At 34.5% G+C, this 24,226-nt stretch overlaps 2 protein-coding genes across 2 annotated transcripts; one reads left to right on the top strand and one right to left on the bottom strand.

The window, feature by feature from the left end:
- Positions 1-988: 988 nt before the first annotated feature.
- On the top strand, positions 989-7,008 carry LOC140049144 (low-density lipoprotein receptor-related protein 1-like; the record flags this gene model as incomplete). Its single annotated transcript, XM_072093962.1, has 10 exons — positions 989-1,569; positions 1,792-1,930; positions 2,541-2,694; positions 3,781-3,861; positions 4,220-4,373; positions 4,719-4,856; positions 4,980-5,103; positions 5,325-5,459; positions 6,282-6,546; positions 6,914-7,008. Coding segments are annotated over exons 1-10 (1,866 nt in total), but the record flags the coding sequence as incomplete, so codon positions are not given.
- A 6,003-nt stretch (positions 7,009-13,011) lies between these two features.
- On the bottom strand, positions 13,012-23,926 carry LOC140048744 (cyclin-C-like). The gene is made up of 12 exons (XM_072093523.1): positions 23,847-23,926; positions 23,191-23,286; positions 22,785-22,891; positions 21,437-21,521; positions 20,937-21,006; positions 20,317-20,427; positions 19,712-19,747; positions 19,436-19,527; positions 19,249-19,316; positions 18,837-18,916; positions 18,296-18,420; positions 13,012-13,564 (listed from the first exon to the last, which is right to left on the bottom strand). Exons 2-12 carry the CDS (start codon positions 23,220-23,222, stop codon positions 13,507-13,509), a joined length of 864 nt encoding a protein of 287 aa, XP_071949624.1. The 5' UTR covers positions 23,223-23,286; positions 23,847-23,926; the 3' UTR covers positions 13,012-13,506.
- Positions 23,927-24,226: the final 300 nt, after the last annotated feature.

The raw sequence follows: 24,226 nt of genomic DNA, 5'->3' as shown, positions 1-24,226 counted from the left end.
TTTTTTGTATAGGCCTATGGTTGAAAGAATGTTCTTTCATACCCTGAAAAGGGTCGATAAAGAAATAAATTGTATCATTGAATCATTGTCAACCAATTATATTGTAAACACAGTAGTACCCTTTACTTTTATCCATACACTATGGCTAATGGTAATGAAACAAATTTTAAAATACAATATGAGTATGGGTTTACCAATATTCCGTACGTTTAGTGTCATGCGTGAATAATTTAATAACACAATGGGTAAAACAAAATCTATTGTCCATTTGTAAGTAAGAGTTACTGTACCTTTATGATTTACCAAAGGAAGTATCTAATCAAATAATACTTGACTCTATAGTTGTACAAAATGGAGTCATACAGTATTATAACCCTTCATGGTGATATTTCGGTAAAATACAGTAACAGTGCATAATACCTTCCGGTTCAATCATTAAATGTTTTGAGGAATTACTGCAAAATGTTGTCTGTTATCCACTGTGATGGCATCTGTATTCTATTGTGGCTGATATTTCCAGGTACGTGTTTAATATTTTAAAGATATTAAAGGTCACTGGTATTATTTTACGTTACGTTTTAATACATAGGAATTTATTTAGGGGTCAGAAATATCGTACCTAAAAGTGAGAGTTGTGAGGCTCTATTGAACTCAATTCTCTGTACCAGTGAGTTAATAGACAACTCCCTGTCTGTACTACACAGTAAATCTCCACGTACAGTATAATGCCATAATGTTGCCTCGGGAATGTGCACGGGAAACTCCTAATACGGTATCTTTTATGTGTAAAAAGCCCGGTCAGTTAGTTATTTACCCGGGTAATTTGAGTCCCACCCCACCGAAGTTAGCTTAACTTGCCCATGAAACCATTGGGCTAGGGCCAAGCCTGAATCGGCCCTGTGTAACGTGCCAATGCATCGGTGTTTTAAGCCGTTGATCGGTATCTTTTCATAGCTGTCTTACTCTTTCAGTTGTGCCGGTTTCCTTAATGAATCTACCTAATGAGAATCTTCTTTTCTGGTCTGTTGTCGACAATAAACAAGGACAAATTAGATGGTTGCCGGCGAATGCTCAGTCATACAAGGATAACACCACAATTACCACATCAGCGCGGTACGCTGGCGACTACAGGTGGAACGCGATTAGCGTGGACTATTACGAACGTAACGCTATTATGAGCGACAGTCTTACAAACTCCATTTATAACGCTCGAGAATGGTTTCAAAGTGAAGGAGATGCGGTGCAGACTGTGTTTGGCACGTCGGGCTATCTGGTGAATGCCATTGCTGTAGATTGGTTTTCAAGGTCTTTATACTGGATTGACGAGGGTTTCAATTGGATTCGTATGTCTTCCTACGATTCGGTAAAAACAACTTTAATTATAGGAACCGGACTGGACAAGCCGCAAGGCATTGCAGTTTACCCGGTAAATGGATATATTTTTTGGACAGACTCGGGTCGAAGAACTATTGAACGGTCATCACTTAGTGGTAAAAACAGAACCATATTGTTTGAAAACTTACGAGAGCCAACAGATATCATCGTTGACGCTACCGTTAACGGTGGAAGGTACGACACACAAATTTATGTTTCATACTAAATAAAATAATCTTTAAACCAACTAAATAAAACAACATTTTGTTCTACGGGGCGCCATTTGGGACATTGTTTATTTTTTAGCAATAACATTTTAAAATGTAATACTGTTGTATGTATTTACATTGATAGAAAAGTTATGTATTATCTGCCATAATAAAATTAATCTTAATCTTTTTATTCTGTTTTCGATAGACTATATTGGATAGATAGGACCACCATATATGGTGAGAACCACACCCTTGAATCCTCCGATTGTAACGGACAGGGAAGAAGAATAGAGTACAATCTGCTTTATCAAGAAGGAACATTGTTGGATATTGCTGTTGATGAGGTTCAGTAAACTAATGCATCTTACAAACCAAAATTAGCATAATACAATAAGCATATTATAAAATAAGCACGTTAAAAAAATAGCATAGTAAAAAATTAGCATATTAAAACATTAGCATATTAAAACATTAATATATTAAAAAAATAGCATATTCTAAAATTAGCATATTAGAAAATTAGTACATAAAAAATTAGCATATTCTAAAATTAGGATATTCTAAAATAAGCATATTCTAAAATTAGCATAATAAAAATTAGAATATTAAAAAAATAGCATAATAAAATGTGCATATTCTAAAATGTGAATGTTATAAAATTAGCATAAAATATACATCTAGCATATAAAATTAACATATTATATCTATACATGTGAAATAACTTTTTGATTTGAAAATATAAACTTAAAATGTTCTCTGAATGTGGCTCTATAATCTCAATTAAAATACATGCGTACTATATTTCAATTACATTGGTTAATATTGATATGGTTTATTTAAGCTCCTCCTACCTAATTTTACCGTGTAATTAGAAAAACAGTCTCTAAATGAAATGACGTTTGATGACGTACCTAGATTATAATCGTATTTCACCTATTTAATTTTTTGTTTCAGAATTTCATATTTGTTGCAATTCAATCTCTACAGGGGAGTTTCATAAGATATTTAAACAAAGGCGACAACACAGTATTCTATGACTTATCATTACAAGAAGAAGTTTTAGATATATGTGTGTCGGGTAACGAAATACAACCATATACAGGCAGTGGTAAGTGACTACAGTAGGATAACCTTTTAGCTAATGGTGACGTTATAGTAATATTGGAGGTGATGACGACACGGTTTTTATATAATAATTAATAATATTAGTGTAACCTTTTAATGCAGGCTCTTAAAAATATATTTTAAAAAAACACCAAAATGTAAAATACAATACATACAAAGATGAAAAATGAAAACATTTAATTGGGATAAAATGGTGGCGATGACATTAATAATTATAATAATAATTAACCATGATCCAAATTTGACAAACAATGACGACAACAGTGATGACGATAATAATTATAATATTATAACCACGATGATAATGATGACGATGATGATGATGATATTATGATGTTCACGATATATTTATTAGGACTTTATTCTGTATCGTATGTAGGCCTACCATAACTAATACTGATTGTATATAGTATGTTTATTATCTCTGGGGTTTACGTTACATTTTTCTACTTTAGTTTGTATCTTGGAAAGCTCATGTGACGATGTTTGCGTTTATAATCCTAAGACAGATTATGAGTGTCTTTGTTCAGAAAAGTACATTCTCAACACCGATGGAGAAAACTGCACTTTTGGTAAACATTACTGTATTATTATCATAGCTCATTACATATCCTCATTTTTATTATCATAATCAGATCTCGTATCGTAAAGCTTGTTTTCCACATAGGGAATCAAAAACGTAAATTATGCGCATGCGTACAAATATCTACATTTTACGATACTCAGAAATGTTTAGCGTGTGGAAAACACGACGTATGGGTGACTTGTATTGAATCAATCGCCAAGGCCTACACCACTTAAAATCACAATCATCCACAACTTCGTCATTATTACTGCTATCGTCATTATCATTATATTACATCTTCGTCAGACCAGAGTGTTATTTTACCGCCTTATTTGATGTTCACGCGGGAAAACGAGATTTCGTTCATGCCAGTGACGCTTGTACACCAGGGCCAGGCGGTTAGTGACGGCATCGACACTATTCACACTTTGATTCGTGACTCTGAATCTCCGTTGGCGCTCACAATAGATTTCTACGATCAACTAATGTTTTATTCGGATAAAGTTGATAAGTCCATAAAGATGGTGCGGATAGCAGACGGTGAACTACCAGAAGTGTTATTTCAGAGAATCGGACGAGTCGAAGGTTAGTTTATTTAAGTAACCATTATCACTGTAACATTATCACTGTATATAACATTATTACTGTAAAAATTGCCATATGTAAATTATATATTAAAAACACATTGATATCAGAACAATTTAAACAGAGTTTAACTTCTGCAAGTCGACTCGTACAATTGAGAATGGAAATAACTCTTATCCCCATATCCTCAGGTAATGAAAACCCCCACAGTCCCATAAACACATTACTGCCTGAGCTAGCTAACTAATCGAATGAGGAAGGTGGTTGAAATTAACGGTGTTATCTCTATATACAAATATTTGGTCTGAATTACCGAATTGATGCACGTTTTTACAAAGAATATCTTTTCTTATTATAGGTATTGCCGTTGACTGGTTTGCGAAGAACATTTACTGGACAGACTATGCATTCAATCACATTGTTGTTTGTTCATATGACTCGCGTTTTGTTAGAGAATTGTTTACAAATGACGTAATCAAACCAAGAGGTATTGCGATAGATCCTTTTGAAAAGTAAGTTTTAATGGATAGAACTGTTGTGTAGGCCTAGTGTGCTTCCAAATTGACTTGGAGACAAGGTGACTTAGGGACGAGTTGACTCGGGGTCAATTGACTTAGGGCCGAGTGGACACGGGATCGTGTTGACTTGAGACTGAGTTGACATGAAGCCTAGTTGACATGGGACCGAGTTGACTTGGGGTCAAGTTGGCCATATTTATTTCTTTTCTTTCTTTTTTTTAATGTATATCCAATCTTGATTTAAAAAGCCTAAATTGAATTGAACAACCCCAAATATCCACGGCCCCCCTTTATGAGAGTTAGCTGTGTAATAAGCATATGTTACCCCACGTTTCATAGATTACTCTTTTGGAGCGAGTTTGGCCCGCCTGGACAAATAGAATCATCCAACCTCGACGGTAGTAATCGACGTGTTTTAAATGTATTAATTGACATGGACCAACCTAGTGGTATAACACTAGACCTAAGCCAACAAAGGTACGTTTCACTATGTTTTTATCTATAAATGTATTCCATAAATTATAATCAATAACGCCGATTTGAAATTTTCTCAACAACAAAATTCAAAATGCATTGAACTCTCTAAGTAACATTTTCCAGACTATACTACGCCAATAGACAAGATGGTAGCATAAACTACATGAAATATGATGGAACAAATCTAAACACATTATACGTTCATCCTGATGGATATTTAAACTTTTTTGATCTTTCAATATACCAGGTAAGACGAACGAACCATTTTAAGGCGTATGAAACTATAGAGGGCGCTATAATATGTTGGCAAATGAACCATAGAGGGCGCTATTGAAACTCTTTATAAACATGGTTACAGTCTCTTACCATGCGTACAAGAGGCAAAAAGGCGGATTTAAATGAAAATCCGTAAATAAGGGATAATAAATTAATTGAAAAATGTAAAAGATGTTTATTTCTGTTGTATAGGATTTTATATTCTGGACAGAGTCAACTGGGGACCGCAACGGAGTCTATGTAATTTACAATGAAAATGAAATTGGAATTGATGGAAGTTTATTAGATGACACGATCATTTATGCCATTGAAACATATGACCAATCAGTGCAACCTCAAGGCTCAAGTAAGCTATTGAACGCCAAAAGCCTAAAAGCACTTTGGTATTCTCGTACTTATTGTATTGTTTTCAACATAATATACATTATACACAACAAGGATTGTATATTAATAAATATAGGTTTATAGAAAAGCAAGAAACTATAGATCAATACCAATAGTCCTACTGACAAATCCATTTTTAATACTAAATGTATAAAAAGCATTATTATATGTTTGTTTGATCCGTTGCAGATATATGTGATCTGAGCAACAATGGCGGATGTCCACACATTTGTCTGACCTCATCCTTCAATGATACGTCGTGCGCATGCTCAGATGGATTTAAACTCGATAGCAACGATTACAGACAATGTGTTTCTGGTATGATTAAAAAGTCAATGCTACTTAATTTGTACAATAAATATACATTTCTTTTGAAAATAATTGGTAAAAGTTCATCAAAACATGGATAATTTATGCATATTTATATTGCGTTTATACGGTAATTGTCACAAATCGCAATGAACTAGATTAACACAGCAACTTTCACCTTCCATACGGGTACTTCGCGTCGAGTGCTGACAATTTGCATATATCAGATATGTCCTTATCCAGAAAGACTTGTGATCGAAGTTGACGCTGTGCCGATATTGGGGCTATGCTTTGCGGCGCTCCTGCCTTGACCGCTCGCAACTCGACGATATAAACATAACGTAAACTTACGACGGCTTCGTCTTTTTGAAATATATATACGGCAAACTCAAACCACGGAAGAGTCTTGCTCAAATAGTATGATAGTTTAATGTTTTTTAAGTCTAACATGTATTTTACTACTTTTCAATTTTAGCACTACCGATAATGGCAGATAACTTCTACTTGATAGCAGACCAGGAAAAGCACGCCATATTTCAAATGAGAGGAAATGAACCGTTTGAATATACTGGGTTAAATCTAGGGGAAATTGTCACTCCGGAGGCAATTGCGTATGACCCTCTTGAACGACGAGTATACTGGATAGATGGAAGCATAGTTCAAAGGTCGTCTCTAGATGGTAGTAACGTCGAAAGTATCATCAAAGACGAAAACATCATCGGTAAGTTTAGTCTACCACGTATTTGACGTTGTATATTACAATTTGTTTCTAGTTATTCAGCACCAAAATGCATTGTTGTTGATTCGGTATTGATAACGATTGAACTACTGTATCCAATCAAGATAGCATCGAACACGCCGATGACGAAGAACACGTGATACAGTATACTTTATTGGCATACAATTCGGCGTTCCATAGTACAAATGTGTAAAATGCATTGCTGTAGACTATTACACTTCTGATGTTGTTAGATAGATTCGGTATACCATGATATTTACTTCGGGCGACAAACTACAAAATATAGTAGTGGATCCTACTGTGAGACAATTTTAGCTTTTCGTAATACAAGCGTGTCTTTTTTTTCTAGCACCAAAGGGCATTGCTGTAGATTATATTACACGTCTGGTGTTTTGGACCGATTCGGTATTAAGGAAGATCGAAGTGTCCTATCTAGATGGCTCAGTCAGGTATACTCTGATCGACGAATTGGACAAAGAATTACGTGATATAGTAGTGGATCCTATCGGGAGGTATCACATTTTCCCCCTTTTTTTATAAATTCAAGAAGATATCGACAAGTTAAATATTGCTTATCAAACGTAATAATCTCCAACTAACATGGAGGCTGAGATAAATGAGAAAAGAGTTTTAGTACAGTATACCAATACATGTTTTGACTTTACAGAAGATTATTTTGGTCGGTACAAGGAAATAACCCGGCTATTGGTACGGCGTACATGGACGGTGGAAGTGAACGTAAATTACCAGTGTCAGAATTAATTAGTAAGCCCTCTGGACTAGTTATCAAGTTTGACGGTAAGTAGAATTGGAGCGCTGTTGCGCAGTGATTAGAGCATTGGACTTGCAATCAAGAGGTTGTTGGTTCAAGCCCCGGCTCGGTCACTGCAGTGTTGAGTCCTTGAGCAAGATTATTTATCCACATTGTTCCTCCCCACCCAGGTGATAGAAATGGGTACCGGTATGTAAAAAGTACTGGGAAGGTAAATCAGACTCGTTTGTGCAGGAGTTAAATATACACACTTAGTGGAGTCTGGCCCAAACGAAAAGAAATGTAGATAGGCACCACGGCCGTTAGCATTAGGTTTCGACTTTACCTTACCTACCAATTGTCTTACGTAATAAGATAAGAATAATAATAAGAATATGACAGACAAAACTATTCTGAATGGTCAAAGTAATACGTTGTACTGTATTTTGAAATATTTTTCACCAGAGAATCGATTATATTGGTGTGACGAGAATGCTGGTATAATCGAAAGCATAACTCTTGATGGCACCAGTCCAATGATATACTTTAACTCAACTACCAGACCTAGCAGCCTTAGTGTAATGTTTGATGACGTTGTATGGAGTGACGACTTTGAAACAAGTCTTCAGCATTTAGAAGAAAACGGAGAAGCAACAAATTTCGATGACAACCACTTTGGGAAGATTTCATCAATTCACTATCATGCATCTATATCAACATTACAAGGTACAATGATGAGAGTAGTGTATGTGAAAATGTTATTTTAGTTGCATAACAATGGTTCCGTAAAAGGGAGTTGGAACACTCACATTGTTTAGTATGAAAAAAATAATAATTTGCGAACAAACTCATGTTCCCATCATGTGAATTAGACTATCGTTTCTTAATCGTCAACAGAAACGGATGCAGAAGAAAATGGATGTCTTCAAGATAATGGAGGTTGTAGCCATATTTGTCTACCTGGGCGAGTGGCAGGGCAAGTAACATGTGCATGCTCTGACGGTATACTTCTTTTATCTGACAATAAACGTTGTGACACAGGTAACTACAGATTTAGCACAAGTGTATTAAAATTCCACACAAATTAGCTCACCCATCTTGACAGATAACCAGTGCGCCAACCACTAAAGAGTCCAATTAATAGTGGTGTCTCCATGGGTTTCCACTAAAGAGTCTGCCTGTTATAGTATAAAACATACACTACTCCTTATTAGTTTCACGGCCATGTTGCCTTTTTTAACCTGTACAGGACGTACAGTAAGGACGTGTGGCGCAGTGTGTTGGACGTTGGACTACCGATCGTCAGACCTAGGTTCGAATCCAACTCTTGCCGCATTGCTTGTATCCGTAGGCAAGATACTTTACTTACGTTGCCTCTCTCCACCCAGGTGTATAAATGGGTACCCAGTTAGATCTAGACACAACTTTGCGCTGGTTACCGGCTGCATAATGGGAGTATGTTTCCATACGTGTTTGATCCCAAAAAACACTGGGGTAATAATGCTTGTAAAGCGCCTTTGAGCATGATTACTCATGAAAAGGGCGCTATATAAATGTGGTATTATTATTACAGGGGTGTCCAAAAGGAGGTGTTCTACACCTTATACTGTCACTCAAACATGGTGTCAAAAATAACAATTTGTTATTTATTTAATTTCAAAGACATACTTTGTCCTAAGACATTTCTTGGTGGAGGCGTGGAAGACAACTGCACTCGATCGGTTAACACAACCTGTGATATATATTGCATTCCGCAATTCTATAGAAGCCATGTTCTTTCTAAAATAACATGTACTGAGATGGGAAAATGGAATACAGATACGGAATTCTTATGTACACGTAAGTCATCCTAATAAAAACAAGTGGAAAGAAGAACAGGGATAACCGCAGATAAATAGTGTTTGGGTTCACAAACTTTAAAAAAGTGCTGAACTAATGTTCTATCTTTTGGAATAAATTTTAAGGAGTGTGTGGTCTCTCTTCCACCACTTCACTCTTTCAATTGTACTTCCTCATGTATAGAGTATTTTATGTATCCACAGTACAATGCATCAAATGTGACGAGTGTGAATACTACTGTACCTTAGATAACCACAAGTGAATTCATTCACTATCCTTTTCAATGGTGGCAATCCCGTTCACAAGACAAACATATACACAAGATGCTCTACATAAACACAGACTTATTACAAGTCTGGGAGTTGCAAATTGTCACGAGAAAAAATTCTGACATATGACATATTCGATTTATAATATTAATTTTGCTATTGTGATTTTTTTAATTGCAGATTTTTGCTCTCTGCCATTATCTGCGGGTAACTCGTCATCATGTGACATCATCTCACCAGAGTCTCGATATTACTTTAGTGATACGTCGGGGTGTACAGATTTTGAATATTATTGCAACGGAAATGAAAACAATTTTGCCACTATTGAGGAATGTGAAGCAAGATGTGGAGGTAAAGAAAGTCAAACACGTATATGAAAGAAAAATTCATTATCGGATGATAACAATAAAACTTAAAATTTTAAACTGATTTCACTATTATTATTATTATTATTACATATCGATATATGTTTTGTCTGGTTGGAGTTTGGTTATTATTTTCAAAAAAATGAATGTGGTGATACGATTTTCTGGGAAATGGAGATGGGTCATTGAATTATTTATTTTGAAATTGTTTAACGCTAATTATTTTTTATTTAATTTTTATAAAGGCGATTTCGGTTTTGCATCGACAGTGTCACTGCCTCTCCAGACAACACAGGTTTCTTCAGTAAATGTGAAAGGTAAGCTTCAGTAATTCCGATTTAGCTAATCAGATTGTATATTAGTAACGAAGTTGCATGGAAGCTATAAGCAAATTTATAATGTTAATTTAAAATTTTAAAAGATAAGATAAAATAAATCTTTACTGTGTCATGACCACAACAAGGCAAACATGAAATTTGAATCTTTTCAAGGACGTTCCCAAAGTTATTGTTTTCATTTTTCAAAATGTTAATTGTAAAATGTATGTACAGTATGTACTGAAAGTGCTTATTGTGGAAAACCTGGTCTGAATAAGCATAGTTGAAATTTAACACTATTGAGCTCCATTGAAATTACACTCTTCCCTGGTTTGACTGAACGAAATACGACTCTGTTTTGTTCAATAGTTACAAAATTGCGGGAAACGGAACACTGGCATCCAGTAAGAATATTAATATTATCATTTTTAGGTATCTCAAGCATTGATATAGTTTGGATGTCATTGGGTTGTATTGCCTGCATCGTTGTAGTGATAGTTGTCATCAGTATCATTGTTTTTCGAATATCAAAATCAAGCAAAGAAGAATCACAAGGAAATGGGTTAATTAAGTAAGTATAAATTGATAAAATATATTAAGCCATTTGCAAATGTAGTTTACTGGACACTATGAAGTGTCTATCTATCGCTGATTTTGCTGCCGCTACCACTAAACACCATCGACACCACAGCCAACAACACCACAACCAACAACAATAACACCATCAGTGACCACAACAACCAAAAGCAATACCACCACCAGTGATCACAACCAACAGCAACACCACAACCAACAGCAACACCACCGCTACCATAACACCATCGCTACCATAACACCACATTAACAACAACCAACAGCAATAGCACAACAACCAACAGCAATACCACCACAACCACGACCAACAGCAATATCTCCACCACCACGACCAACAGCAATACCACCACCACAACAACCAACAGCAATACCACCATCACAACAACCAACAGCAATACCACCACCACCACAACAACCAACCGCAACACAACTAAAAGCAACACCACCACTACCTAACATAAAGGTCTGTGTGGCAGAAGCATTACAGTATAAATAGCAATAGAACATCAATAATAATAGTGACATCAGTAACGTGTCGATAGCAATGTAGCAGCACGGTAGAAGCAACATCATATTAATAGTAAACTATCAGTATAAATAGCAGTATTCTAGCAGAAATGATAAAAGCAGCACCATGGCAATAGCCCTAAAAAGTGGACAAAATCGTACCAGTAGCAGCAGTACTATAGCAAAAATAATAGAATAGCCCAGTAGAAAAGACAACGATGCAGCATTATTTTAAATATTGTAATGATGCCCTAATGCTTAAAAACTCTTCTATTTTATAGACCAACTTTCGATATGGCTAAACGCCCACTACCTGATCCTAATGACGACATTTATGACGACCCGGACTACAATATAATTGCAAACATTGCCAGAGAAAACCCAGCAATGCTTGCACGCATAAATGCAAATGCCACAATTGCAAACGTGGAAGACGGTAGACTGCCACAGCAGAATGGGAGCGGTGGTGGTGGACAAACACCATACTATTTAACAGTTGACGACAATTGTGATTCAATAAAACCAGAAGAAATGATACCGAATGATACTGAAAACGGACAGATTAAGGAAACGCCATATTATTTAACAGTGGATGATAATGGGGACCAAAGAAAAACTGACGAAATGGTAGATGGCTACTTGTTACCGACTACTGAAGAAGGTAAGGCGGACGTCGTAGAAAAGTCAAATGAAAAAGAAAAAAAGGAAACTCCGTACTACTTAACCGTTGTTGACAATAGCAGGCCTGCTGTCGATTCCACGTTTGTGGAGGACTACACAACGCAAACGTCTATAGCAAAGAATGCTGGGTTCGTGAATGACTACACGACGCGCACTCTAATTGAACCGGATGAGAAAGAGAGCGCAAAAAATTCCGGGTTTTATGACAACTGCACTATGCGCATTTCGGTTTCAACAGAGGAAAAAGATAGTGTGAAGAATTCTGGGTTGATAGATGCACCTGACGAAAAGGAGCTTGTAAAAAATTCCGAGTCGGTTGATGGCGACTACACGACACGCATTTTTATTGCACCAGAAAAAGAAGAGGGTACAAAGCATTCTGGATTGTTAGATGAGGTAAGCACACGGACACCAACTGGAATAGGAAACGCTGCCTTTGTTGCGAATGACGTATCGTTAGACCAACATAACACAACCAATAAATTGGATAACCAACCATGATCGAATAAGCGCTATGATTATACTACCACACATGTCACGAAGCTTTTGTCAAAACCAACTTACTATCATTTTACTCAGAAAGAGTTGCAAAGAAGACGAGATATACGCGGAGAACTACATTCACATATTCAATGTTACGTACTGTAGCTGGTATGCCGATGTGCTGGGTAATTACGGCAAATAATGGTACTTAACAATATAGAAACAACATCTATATTACCGTTTTTCTGTGGTGTAGCTATTATTACGTAAGTTTACCATGGTATATACTGAAAGCATTACTATGGACGTTTGTGTTACGTTTAATATTCGTTACGTCATGTTCTTTCTAATAGTATTCGCAACAAGAAAGTATAACACTCATGCAATCTAAATAAATTACAAAAAAATTTTAGGACAAGTTTTGACAACAAAAGATATGCCGTTACGTACTGTAGTTGCTTAAATGTTTGAAACTAGACCCAAGTGTTGGCTTTGTGCCAAAATGTTAACTTTAAAACTTTGAGTTGTCTATGCCGTAACCTCATACTGTAAATAAATTAATGGTTTAAAATGTATTAACATCCAACGAATTGGCTTTTTTGGTTACTATATGCATAGTTAGTATAGTATATTGGACCCATGGATTTTGCATGTATGGCTTTTTTTTACATAGGCCTATATTAGAAAATAAAATGTTTCTATGCAAGACAATAAAAAGTAGTTGGTATCTTCATAAATAATTTATTAGTCTCTAGAACCACACAAATGGAAGATGTTACCGGAAAAAAATACTCTTTGGTTTAATTGATGAATAACAATAATAAATAACTCCCTGTCATACCACCAATATTGCGTCAACTCCGTGCTTCCAATGATTTGTTCCATTACTTTCACGCACATGTCACCAATATGTAAATGAATACTCCTAGTTGTAATTCCAGACTTTTGAAATATTTGTGTTCCAATAATCGTACAGTTATTTTAAATTAGGCCTATTGAATAATTGTAATGTATTACGTACAACACAGTCATTAAACTGTAAGATTTAATATTTGAAATATAGGTACGTATGGTAAACATGGCCTAGGTGAAATATTAGATGATGGCAACACTTCACTTGTAAATCTGCTGTCCGGCTACTTACTCACGTGAGAAGAAATTCGCACAAAGTTAGCCGGGGAGGAACGGGCCACCCTGCAGAAAACAAATAATAGTTTTAGATTTAAATATTGTATATTTTGTATACATTACATAGTATTATTACTGTGACTTGTGGTGGCTAACATGAATTCTCAGATTCGGTATTCAAATCTAGACTTTTTAAAGAGATTAAAGTATACTATCTTGGGGTGATTACCATTCTGGTGGCCATGTAGATACTCATTATTTACGCAATTTTATTGTCATTTCTTTCAATACGTTTGTTTAATAACTTATATTTGTATTTCAAATTAAAACGCATACAACAGTAATTTTTTTTCTGATGTGTTTTGTTAATATTATTTTCATCGAATTGATGGTGTTAACAAAAGAAAAAAAAGTTATCACATAATATAATCAAGGCAATATAACAGTACATGATGTTGATCTTCAAAGGGTTTATCTGTGGTTGCGACACGATAAGTTGCACGCTTCTAAACGCTTGACTGACTTTAGATTGGCCAACTGGCTTCCTCAAACAGACATCGCGCCAGATAGTACAGTGCTGTATCTGCAACTAGTATGAATTTGTTGCAGCCAGTCATAAGATCAAACGATTGTTACGAGTTCCTATCTTGGCAAGGAGATGTACTGTTGCTGTATTTGACTTGGTATGGTCAGGGAAGAGTGATATTATGTTTTCCCTGATTAAATAGGAAATCTTTAATTTGAGCATTTGGGAAAATTATGTTTGAAGATTAGTTTGGTCGTTACCGTACGGTTCGTCAACATACAGTAAATTGACCAGTACATTACGTAACGGGTTCAATCACACCATGGAACATCACTGTAGCTTGTGATCCGTCAACGCGCTTGCGTTGGGCGTACGTACAAGCAAACAAGCTTAAAGCACACAACAGAAAAAAACTAATGCAATATAAAATGCCATGCAAAAACATGCATGTGAACTCTAATTTCCCTAGTAAATATTGCAAACAAATTCAAAGTGACCTAAAGCTGGTTAGAAAAATGTATTCAATAATAAAATATAGAGTGGCTCAGAAAAACAAATGATAACAAATGTATCGGCGTTATCATCATTGGAATTGAAGAAGAAAACATGTTATTAATTGAAATTTTTTTTTTATAATTTAGGATTCATTTAGGTTTTGTGTCTATTTCGACAAGGATGTTACTACTGATAGAAATATATGTTCTGAAATAAACTATTTAGCATTATTGCGTTATTAAAAACGTTTAGAAAGCCATTATTAGACTATTGCAACTTAAAAGCATACATTAATAATCTAATCTCGATTTTTAAAAGAAAAGCAGGCCTAAAGCAATACAAAACAAAATGCATGGAATAAATCAAAGCAAACTAACTTTTAAAGAAAAAAAAAAGCAAGCATACAAACTACATTGAACAAGCTTTTAAAAGTGCAATTTAAAAAAACATTAAAAACTAGCAATTTTTAAATAAAAATTTTTTTTAAATGGGTAGTTGAACTGAATTCTTTACAAAAATGAATTTAAAACAAATTCTTTATCCTATCCTTGTTTTGATTTTATTCGTTTTACAATATGTAATAAATACAATTCTAAGGGACTAATGTCTAAAGCTCTTGTCTATACTATAGAACATTATGTGACAACAAAATGTGATGTGCCCATATATAAGTTTGATAGTGTAGACATAGCAATTCTTGATTGACAACAAAATGTGATGTGCCCATATATAAGTTTGATAGTGTAGACAGAGCAATTCTTGATTGACAACAAAATGTGATGTGCCCATATATAAGTTTGATAGTGTAGACATAGCAATTCTTGATTGACAACAAAATGTGATGTGCCCATATATAAGTTTGATAGTGCAGACATAGCAATTCTTGATTGACAACAAAATGTGATGTGCCCATATATAAGTTTGATAGTGTAGACAGAGCAATTCTTGATTGACAACAAAATGTGATGTGCCCATATATAAGTTTGATAGTGTAGACATAGCAATTCTTGATTGACAACAAAATGTGATGTGCCCATATATAAGTTTGATAGTGTAGACAGAGCAATTCTTGATTGACAACAAAATGTGATGTGCCCATATATAAGTTTGATAGTGTAGACATAGCAATTCTTGATTGACAACAAAATGTGATGTGCCCATATATAAGTTTGATAGTGTAGACATAGCAATTCTTGATTGACAACAAAATGTGATGTGCCCATATATAAGTTTGATAGTGTAGACAGAGCAATTCTTGATTGACAACAAAATGTGATGTGCCCATATATAAGTTTGATAGTGTAGACATAGCAATTCTTGATTGACAACAAAATGTGATGTGCCCATATATAAGTTTGATAGTGTAGACATAGCAATTCTTGATTGACAACAAAATGTGATGTGCCCATATATAAGTTTGATAGTGTAGACATAGCAATTCTTGATTGACAACAAAATGTGATGTGCCCATATATAAGTTTGATAGTGTAGACAGAGCAATTCTTGATTGACAACAAAATGTGATGTGCCCATATATAAGTTTGATAGTGTAGACATAGCAATTCTTGATTGACAACAAAATGTGATGTGCCCATATATAAGTTTGATAGTGTAGACAGAGCAATTCTTGATTGACAACAAAATGTGATGTGCCCATAAGTTTGATAGTGTAAGAGCAATTCTTGATTGACAACAAAATGTGATGTGCCCATATATAAGTTTGATAGTGTAGACATAGCAATTCTTGATTGACAACAAAATGTGATGTGCCCATATATAAGTTTGATAGTGTAGACAGAGCAATTCTTGATTGACAACAAAATGTGATGTGCCCATATATAAGTTTGATAGTGTAGACATAGCAATTCTTGATTGACAACAAAATGTGATGTGCCCATAAGTTTGATAGTGTAGACAGAGCAATTCTTGATTGACAACAAAATGTGATGTGCCCATATATAAGTTTGATAGTGTAGACAGAGCAATTCTTGATTGACAACAAAATGTGATGTGCCCATATATAAGTTTGATAGTGTAGACATAGCAATTCTTGATTGACAACAAAATGTGATGTGCTCATATATAAGTTTGATAGTGTAGACAGAGCAATTCTTGATTGACAACAAAATGTGATGTGCCCATATATAAGTTTGATAGTGTAGACAGAGCAATTCTTGATCGTTGGTTCAAAGAAATTTACTATTTAGTTCAGTTTGCATTCTTTATACATCAATCAAAGCAGGATTTGTCTAAATTCAAAAAACTACATAATGACAAATTATTTTTGTTTTTTATATTAAACATTTGTTTATTTAAAGAAAATTGAGCAAAAACTGTTTACATTATCTTAAATGATGAAAACATATTAAATGTTGAAATATTAATTATTAATCAACTATTTAATTTGATTCTTAAATCGGAATAAATCTATTAAACTGCTCTCATTAGTTTTCTAAACTATTTTATATGTTCACAAAGCACTTTTATAAGTTTCTAGCTTTGATATTCTTTAGATAAAACATTGTATTTTTAAGATAAAGTAAAGAAATACAATATTTTATACATACACTGATTTGTTGTAGTTAGTTTAACAGTTATTAATTTAAATTATGATTTATTGATTGATATAAAAATCATTAACAATGTTGACACTACAAAATCTAAAAATTTTTAAATCCAGTCCAGCTGTTTAGCAATCTCAATGCACCTACTATAAAATAAACTATGTACAGTAACACTGACTTGTTACGATGATTTGCCTTTGCAAATATAAGAAATATATACATTACAGGGAATAATTTCGCCAGTGTAGCATAGCAAAAAGCTATACAAAACAACCATTTTGCTACAGATTTTTTAATTTGTGTAGCAAAAAAAACAATACAAAACTATGTTTCTCGACTAAAAAATCAGTTTGATTAGCAATATTGCTAAACAAAATTTAAAAATGAAATTTTCCCCTGCATTATATACAAAATTACCAATACTTCGTTTTAACTTTAAAACATTTACATCACATTATCTTAAAAGAAGGCTACTTTACTGAGAAATTAATGCATTTTGCGATTTGGAATCTTTATACGAGATCTCAACTGATTTTTGATTAAGGGAAGCCAGCCATCACAATGGACATACATTATTTTTCATACACAAAATGCAACCATTTTTACTGTACATTCTGATTAAAAAACATATCTGGTGGTAAATCACCATGGCATTACTAAGTGGGAAAGCAGCATGCGCAGGCTACTTTATACAGAATTGTCCATTATGTAGGTGATGAGGGGGTGGGGGGTGGTGAAACACAGAAGCCTCCTGTTAGGCTAGCTACTGAATTAAAAATATGAAAGGATGCAACTGTACAGGAGTATTTTTATGCTGTAAACTCCATTTAAATTGTGGAAAGTGAAAAAATCGAGTCTGGCAGTGATCTTTGGAGTACTCTAGTTTGTGCAGCTCATGTCTGCTTTATATTTCTGATTTTTTCTCTATGTTCGGTACTCTCATTAACCCTGATGAAAAAATAGTGTTTTCCGAAAGGGCAACAAAGAAAAATCTTCTGCGAGGCCGTTCTTGAATATTTTAAAGAGTTGTTGTTTAAATGACAACTACAATTTTCTGACGGTTAAATACAAACATTTTGTTTTGTAACAATTAGTTTTCCACGAGATTGTAAACAAAACTAAAGTGCGAATTGACACTTAAGTTTTATCAATGATGGTATTGACTTAAAATTGTAAATTATAAATTTCTTGTAGATTCATTTTGTTTCTTACCCCTGAGAAGGTGGTTGAGATTGAGGCTTGGGAACCTTAGCAAGCAGAGTTTGAATTTCAGTCTTCTCGTCGTAATTTTTCCAAAGATCATACAACTTGAGTATATATTGAGTAATCTCAAGTATCTGTAAGAAAAAAAACAAAGTTTTAAAGATGTACAATAATGTCCGCCAAAATCATGAAAATAAAAATTAATAAAATCAGATTTTGAATAGGCCATTTTGCATTTTATTCCTTACTTGCAGAGAAAAAAAAATATTTTCACTTTAATAAAAAGACAAAATAAATCTAAACAAAAACCCCATTATTTGAAAGACAAATTGACTATTTGTTTTGCTTTAAATTACAGTTTATAGGGAAATATTTTTTTAAATAACTATTACTGTACTGTATGTGAAATTAAAATTTTCGGGTAACAAAAACTGTGGAGGTCCAGTGTACACATCTCAATTGTATCCACTTAAAAAGAACACAGTGGATTTTTTTGAAAGAGTAGGTGGTTATCTAATTATTACGTTTAACACTAACTGGTGTGACTTACCTTATCCAGATCTACACTTAGTTCAGCGAACCAGTGCTTGGAGTCTTTCTGCAAGATTACACAAGCCATGTGTAGAGATGCTGCAAAAATGATTGTATAACAATTTATTTAAATAGGCTCGGGTGTATAAGCCAGCTTCCTTGGTATATATACCTAGCCTAAAATCGAAAGCTTTAAAAATATATATACTCTAAAAGTGAGATTTCTGTTTCTTCAATCTTTTGTTACAAATGTTAAGCCTTGTCTACACTCTCAAACTTTATGTGACAAAAAAAAATGGGATGTGCCCATATATGGACATGATAATGTCATATAACTTCCATATTTGGGCATATCACTACCATATTTGGGCACATCACACTTTTTTTTTGTCAAACAAGTTTGAGAGTGTAGAAAGAGCTTAACTGCTTACCTAAGGCAATTAGAAATGGTGGATACATCAAACTGACATCTGTCCGCAGACTGTCATTTACAATTCTCCTGAAAGAGAAAATCAATTTCTTGTTTAATATACATAATTTTACTGGAATTAAAACAGTAAGTTGTTAATATCTAATTCTATACTTTGGTTTCAAATTATTTTCTCTTTTTATTCTCACCAAGCTAGCGGAAGCAACTGTTCCTCTTGTCCCATGTCTGCAACAAACTGGGTCAAAGGTCGATAAGGATGATACACAACCAAACAACAATCCTAAATTATAAAAAAAAAAGTTAATTTAAAATCTAAAGACAAACTGAAAATATCAACAATATCCCAGCAATTGTATTCCAATTAAGAAACAACCAGAAACCTAAATCAAGAGAAATTCTACTATAGTAGGTCAAATATTTTGGAGGCACCTCTGTCCAACCAGAAAAATGAAATTGATACTTACCAAACACTCCAACAGGTAGAACTCGCATTCTAATATCTGAAAAAAATTATAGGAAAAAAATAATAAAAATCTAACAGAAAGCTTGGATTATAATTAATGATTGATAACGATAATAATATTATCAGGCGTAATCGACTGGTCGCTATCAAGACACCTTATACAGTGATCAACTTTCTCTGCTTTTTATTTATTTTTTTATTTATTTATTCAACTTCTCACTAACTCAGTTAGTGAAGGATCTGGACCAACAGGTGGTAAACACCTCTAAAACGGTCCAGTACCAATTTGCACAGTGGCTGTGTTTGTGTGGACTAGTACACCGGGGTAACCCCCTACTCGTCTCGAAAGATGTACTAGGTTCTTTAAAGTGCGCATGAGCTATGTGTACACTGGACCTACGGTTTATAGTCCTTATCCGAGAAGACTCGTTCTACCACCAGAACCATGGAGCGAGTGAGCCTCGAACCCTTGCCGATGTTATGGCTATTTAATTACGGTTCCACTCTGCTTGCATATTAACAGCAAGAAGTTTGGAGGAGCTAAAGTAGATCGGCTGATTGTCTATTCAGTCCAGTCAAATAGGCACATTAGACTCGATGACTTACATGCTGAATCCTATAGTTAAACTCTGGTGTTGGGAATGCGTAAGAAAACTTGTTTTTCACAATAGTCTGACAGGTTCCTATAAGCCTAGCATTAGTCAAGACTCCCCATTCCTGGAAAAAAAAGGGTAAATTTATCAATTGTTTATTTTATTTTTAAAACCAGAAACAACAGCGGAAACATATCCGCCACATTAACAGATACAGAGACAATTACAACAACTCATAAACTATTAAATTAAGACGAAACAGATAAAGATTGGAATTAAAAATGTCGATATGGGGATGGGCCTGAACTAAACTATTATAAGATTACTTATATTAAATAATGGCTAAATTTACATACAACATAATCAAATTAGAAGACATTCTTTTTCATTTTAGTCTTTCGAGAGACTAACTCATATTTTTGTTTTAATTATTTCCTTTCTTGGTTTGTATGATATATTATAGCCATGTGGAATATATAACATTTCAAATATCTGTTTTTTCTTGAAATGTTAAGTGTGAACCAGACCACCCTAAAGAAAAAAAATGCAGCTTAACTTAGAAAACCATGGTACAGTATATAATTGTTGAGAGACACCCATTCACAATTTATTATTTAAAAAGAAATGTCTCACCTCAACTTTCGATGCAAGAAAGAGACATGTAGGTGCCATAAGCAACGGATCAACGCATTTCAAAGAATTTCTGAAAGGAGATAATAAATATTAATGAAACATATAAAATAATACATATCATTTGTTTTTAAATACTTTATTTCTTTATTCTTTATAATACTGAGAAGCCTGTTCAGTAGTAAACTACTGTTCTCCCAGAATGTGTGGCAGTGGCTGTGTGTGTATTAGTACACCGGGGTAACCCCCTACTCTAAAAATTTACTAGGTTCTTTAAAGTACACATGAGCTAGATATTAGACCTACAGTTTATAGTCCTTATCCGAGAAGACTCATTCTACCACCAGAATCATTGAGCGAGTTAGCCTCAACCCATTGCAGATGTTATGGCTATGTAATTACGGTTTCACTGTCTTAACTGCCATGTAAAACTAGTTTCATATTTTCACCAACTACATTCATCCTATTCATGTATTATGGATATTCATTTCATATTTTCATACCTTGCATAGAATCTTTTAAAATATAACGTTGCTGTTGCTATAACAAGTTGACGCACTTTTAAAGTCTCTCCAATAGCTTGAATTACTAAATAGAAAAAAGCATATAATTAGTAGAATAACGCCATGTGACTAGCAATAGCATTGAAAAAAGGAGGCACTATCACACTAAACACATTAACAAATCCAAATTACCGTATATTTCGGTGTATAAGTCTTTTTGACACGCAAATTTGACCTCTAAATTAAGGGTGCGTCTTATACACCGAACATAAATGCCTCACCACATAGATTGTACATATTGGCATATCGTCACCTCGTTTGCTAGGCCTGAGTAGGCTAGGCCTTGCTACAGTATACTAACGTAACGGTAACCTGCTTCTGCCTAGTTTTCAAGGCATTTTAGCATGATGTTATACTAAATATGATGAAAAGATTTGTTCATTATGGAGCGGTTTTAGGCGCTCTGATAAATTTCATTTGTAAACGTTTACGTACGATCGATTGGAATAGTATTTATTTATAGTTATACGCACGATCGCCGACCGCCGTACCCCTAGCGCAAGCCCTTCTTGGGGCGGCCACATGGTGTACGGTATTCGACTAGTATATTCTCCAGGTGATTATAGCATGGACCAAGCGTACACACTTCTCGGATACATAGATACTAATCGAATACAATTGTCCGTGAAAACGTGCGCCCTCTCGAAATGATCGAGCGAGGGTAGCCCACACACGTACATCGTGTTACACACACGGTCATGCACTCGATGTTGTTGCGGGTGCAAAACTCATGAATAACAAGTTAGAAAGAACTTGTTGAGGCTGGGCACGGCCGAGCCTAGGTTAGAAAAAACCTAAATAAAGGACGCCGTCGCGTTGTAGATATAACAAAATATATTATTACAATAATATTGATTACAATTTAAAAAAACATTGTTTTGATGAAATATAAGGTGCGTCTTATACATCGACGATATAAAAAATACCGATATTCTACTCTCAGTTAGGGGTGCGTCTTATACACAGGTGCGACTTATACACCGAAATATACGGTAACACAATTAAATAATGTCTTTATGGCTATGCGCTGTACTGTAAAGTAAGTCCAATGTACTCTATTTGCTTTTGTATAATTAAGAAATACATTTTTTCAGACAAGTAGAGGGTTTCCCCAGAGTGTATTATTTCAGTCCCAGATGTAGATAGAAAATGTTCACCTTTTTATGGACATTGTGAAACTTGGTAGAGCAGCATTTTATTGAAAGTGTATTTTACCTAGAAGTGACTTGTACACATTTACTATTTTATATACAAATTTTTAATTTAGTAACAAGTGAAACAAAAATACCTCCATTGTAGAAAATAAACACTTTAGTATATTCATCTTCGGTCAGTTTTTCCAAGTCCTTTTGACGCTCTTTCAATATCACCAGCTTGTCCAAAAGCCACTGGTTACTACAAACAAATGTCAAGTCTTTTTGTAAAATGCTAGTAAATTTAGTTAAGAGAGCTATACAGATACAGGTTTACAGATACGGTATAAGACAGGATATTTGGCACTGTGCCAACTGTTTTGTGGTAAATGGTAAACAAAAAATTGTCACCATATACAAAGTAAAGGCTTAATTGAATTCATTGATGGGCATTGGGGCTGATTATAAGCAATATGCTTAGCATCTATACACATATTGAATTCCTAGAAATCAGTCATAATTGTTTTCAACCAAAACTGTTAAAAACAATTCAGGACTTACCAATGCGAACTCTGCCAAAAGTTACCAGCCATTGTAATCACACAATTGGCACACAAATTGAGTACGTCATAAATGCATCTTTCAAAATTAAATTAGCTAAAAAAAAAGATTTGCTTTCATTTATTTATATATTATATGGGCCTAGGCCTATATTTTAAATAAATGCATAAAAATGTCATTCCCATTATTAAAACAAATAGCCTAGCTAGGCTAGTCCTCTAGGCTACAGTACTTACTAACTCTAGCCTAGCTAGGCCTAGTACTACTACTCTAGTAGTAGTACTATTATTACTGCTGTAGTGTAGGCCTTAGTAGGCCTACACTATCTACTACAGAAACACTTACACTACTACTATACTAATAATAGGCTAAATAGGACTAGGCCTAGCCCTTGCCCTATTATTAATTATCCTAGCCTAGGCCCAGGCCTATGGGCTAGTAGTAGGCGCTAACCTAAGCCTAATCCTATAGGCTTACTAGCCTAGGGGGCTAGGCCTAGCCTCTAGGCCTAGAGGCCTACTTTAGTTTAGTAGTTTAGCTAGCCTATGCCTACTAAACTAAAAGTAGAGAACAGCCTAACAAATAAGACAAATATTAGAATTGTTTAATAACGTATTAACAGTGTAGACTAATATTTAAGTATGATGTTAGCCTACGTTTTCATAAAATTGTCCAGAAAATTATCTCTGTACTGTCTTTCGCGGGGAGCCTTCTTGCCTTCTTTCGATGTCGTAGTATACCGCCACCAATGATAAAATCACATTTCAGTTATGGCACGTCAAGAGCGCCTTATTTAAGTTACCATACATTTTTACATAAAAGTAAAATTATGAATACATTAGAAAGGCAATCTAACCTCTTCAATGCTATTAATATCAGTGTATCAAAATACCTCGATATTTATTTCTAGTGCAACCATATGGATATTTTAATATAAAATACCGTATTGATTATTTTATCGGTGACCTTTCGATCGTGTATTGTGTAACTGGGTGTCGTATTTGTTCCGATCTACAATTGGGTGATCATCGGAATA

The sequence above is a fragment of the Antedon mediterranea genome, chromosome 5 (assembly GCF_964355755.1).
Source record: "Antedon mediterranea chromosome 5, ecAntMedi1.1, whole genome shotgun sequence".
Lineage (NCBI taxonomy): Eukaryota > Metazoa > Echinodermata > Crinoidea > Comatulida > Antedonidae > Antedon > Antedon mediterranea.
This window is presented reverse-complemented; position numbering and strand designations above follow the sequence as displayed.

What these genes read in the sequence shown, in the direction of transcription:
- LOC140048744 (XM_072093523.1), bottom strand. Translation starts at nt 23,222, where the DNA reads ATGGCTGGTAACTTTTGGCAGAGTTCGCATTG. An exon ending in TTTAAAAGATTCTATGCAAG is followed by an intron (nt 21,007 to 21,436) that starts GTATGAAAATAT and finishes ATCTCCTTTCAG; the next exon opens with AAATTCTTTGAAATGCGTTG. An exon ending in TCTCAACCACCTTCTCAGGG is followed by an intron (nt 13,565 to 18,295) that starts GTAAGAAACAAA and finishes TGTTTTCTGCAG; the next exon opens with GGTGGCCCGTTCCTCCCCGG.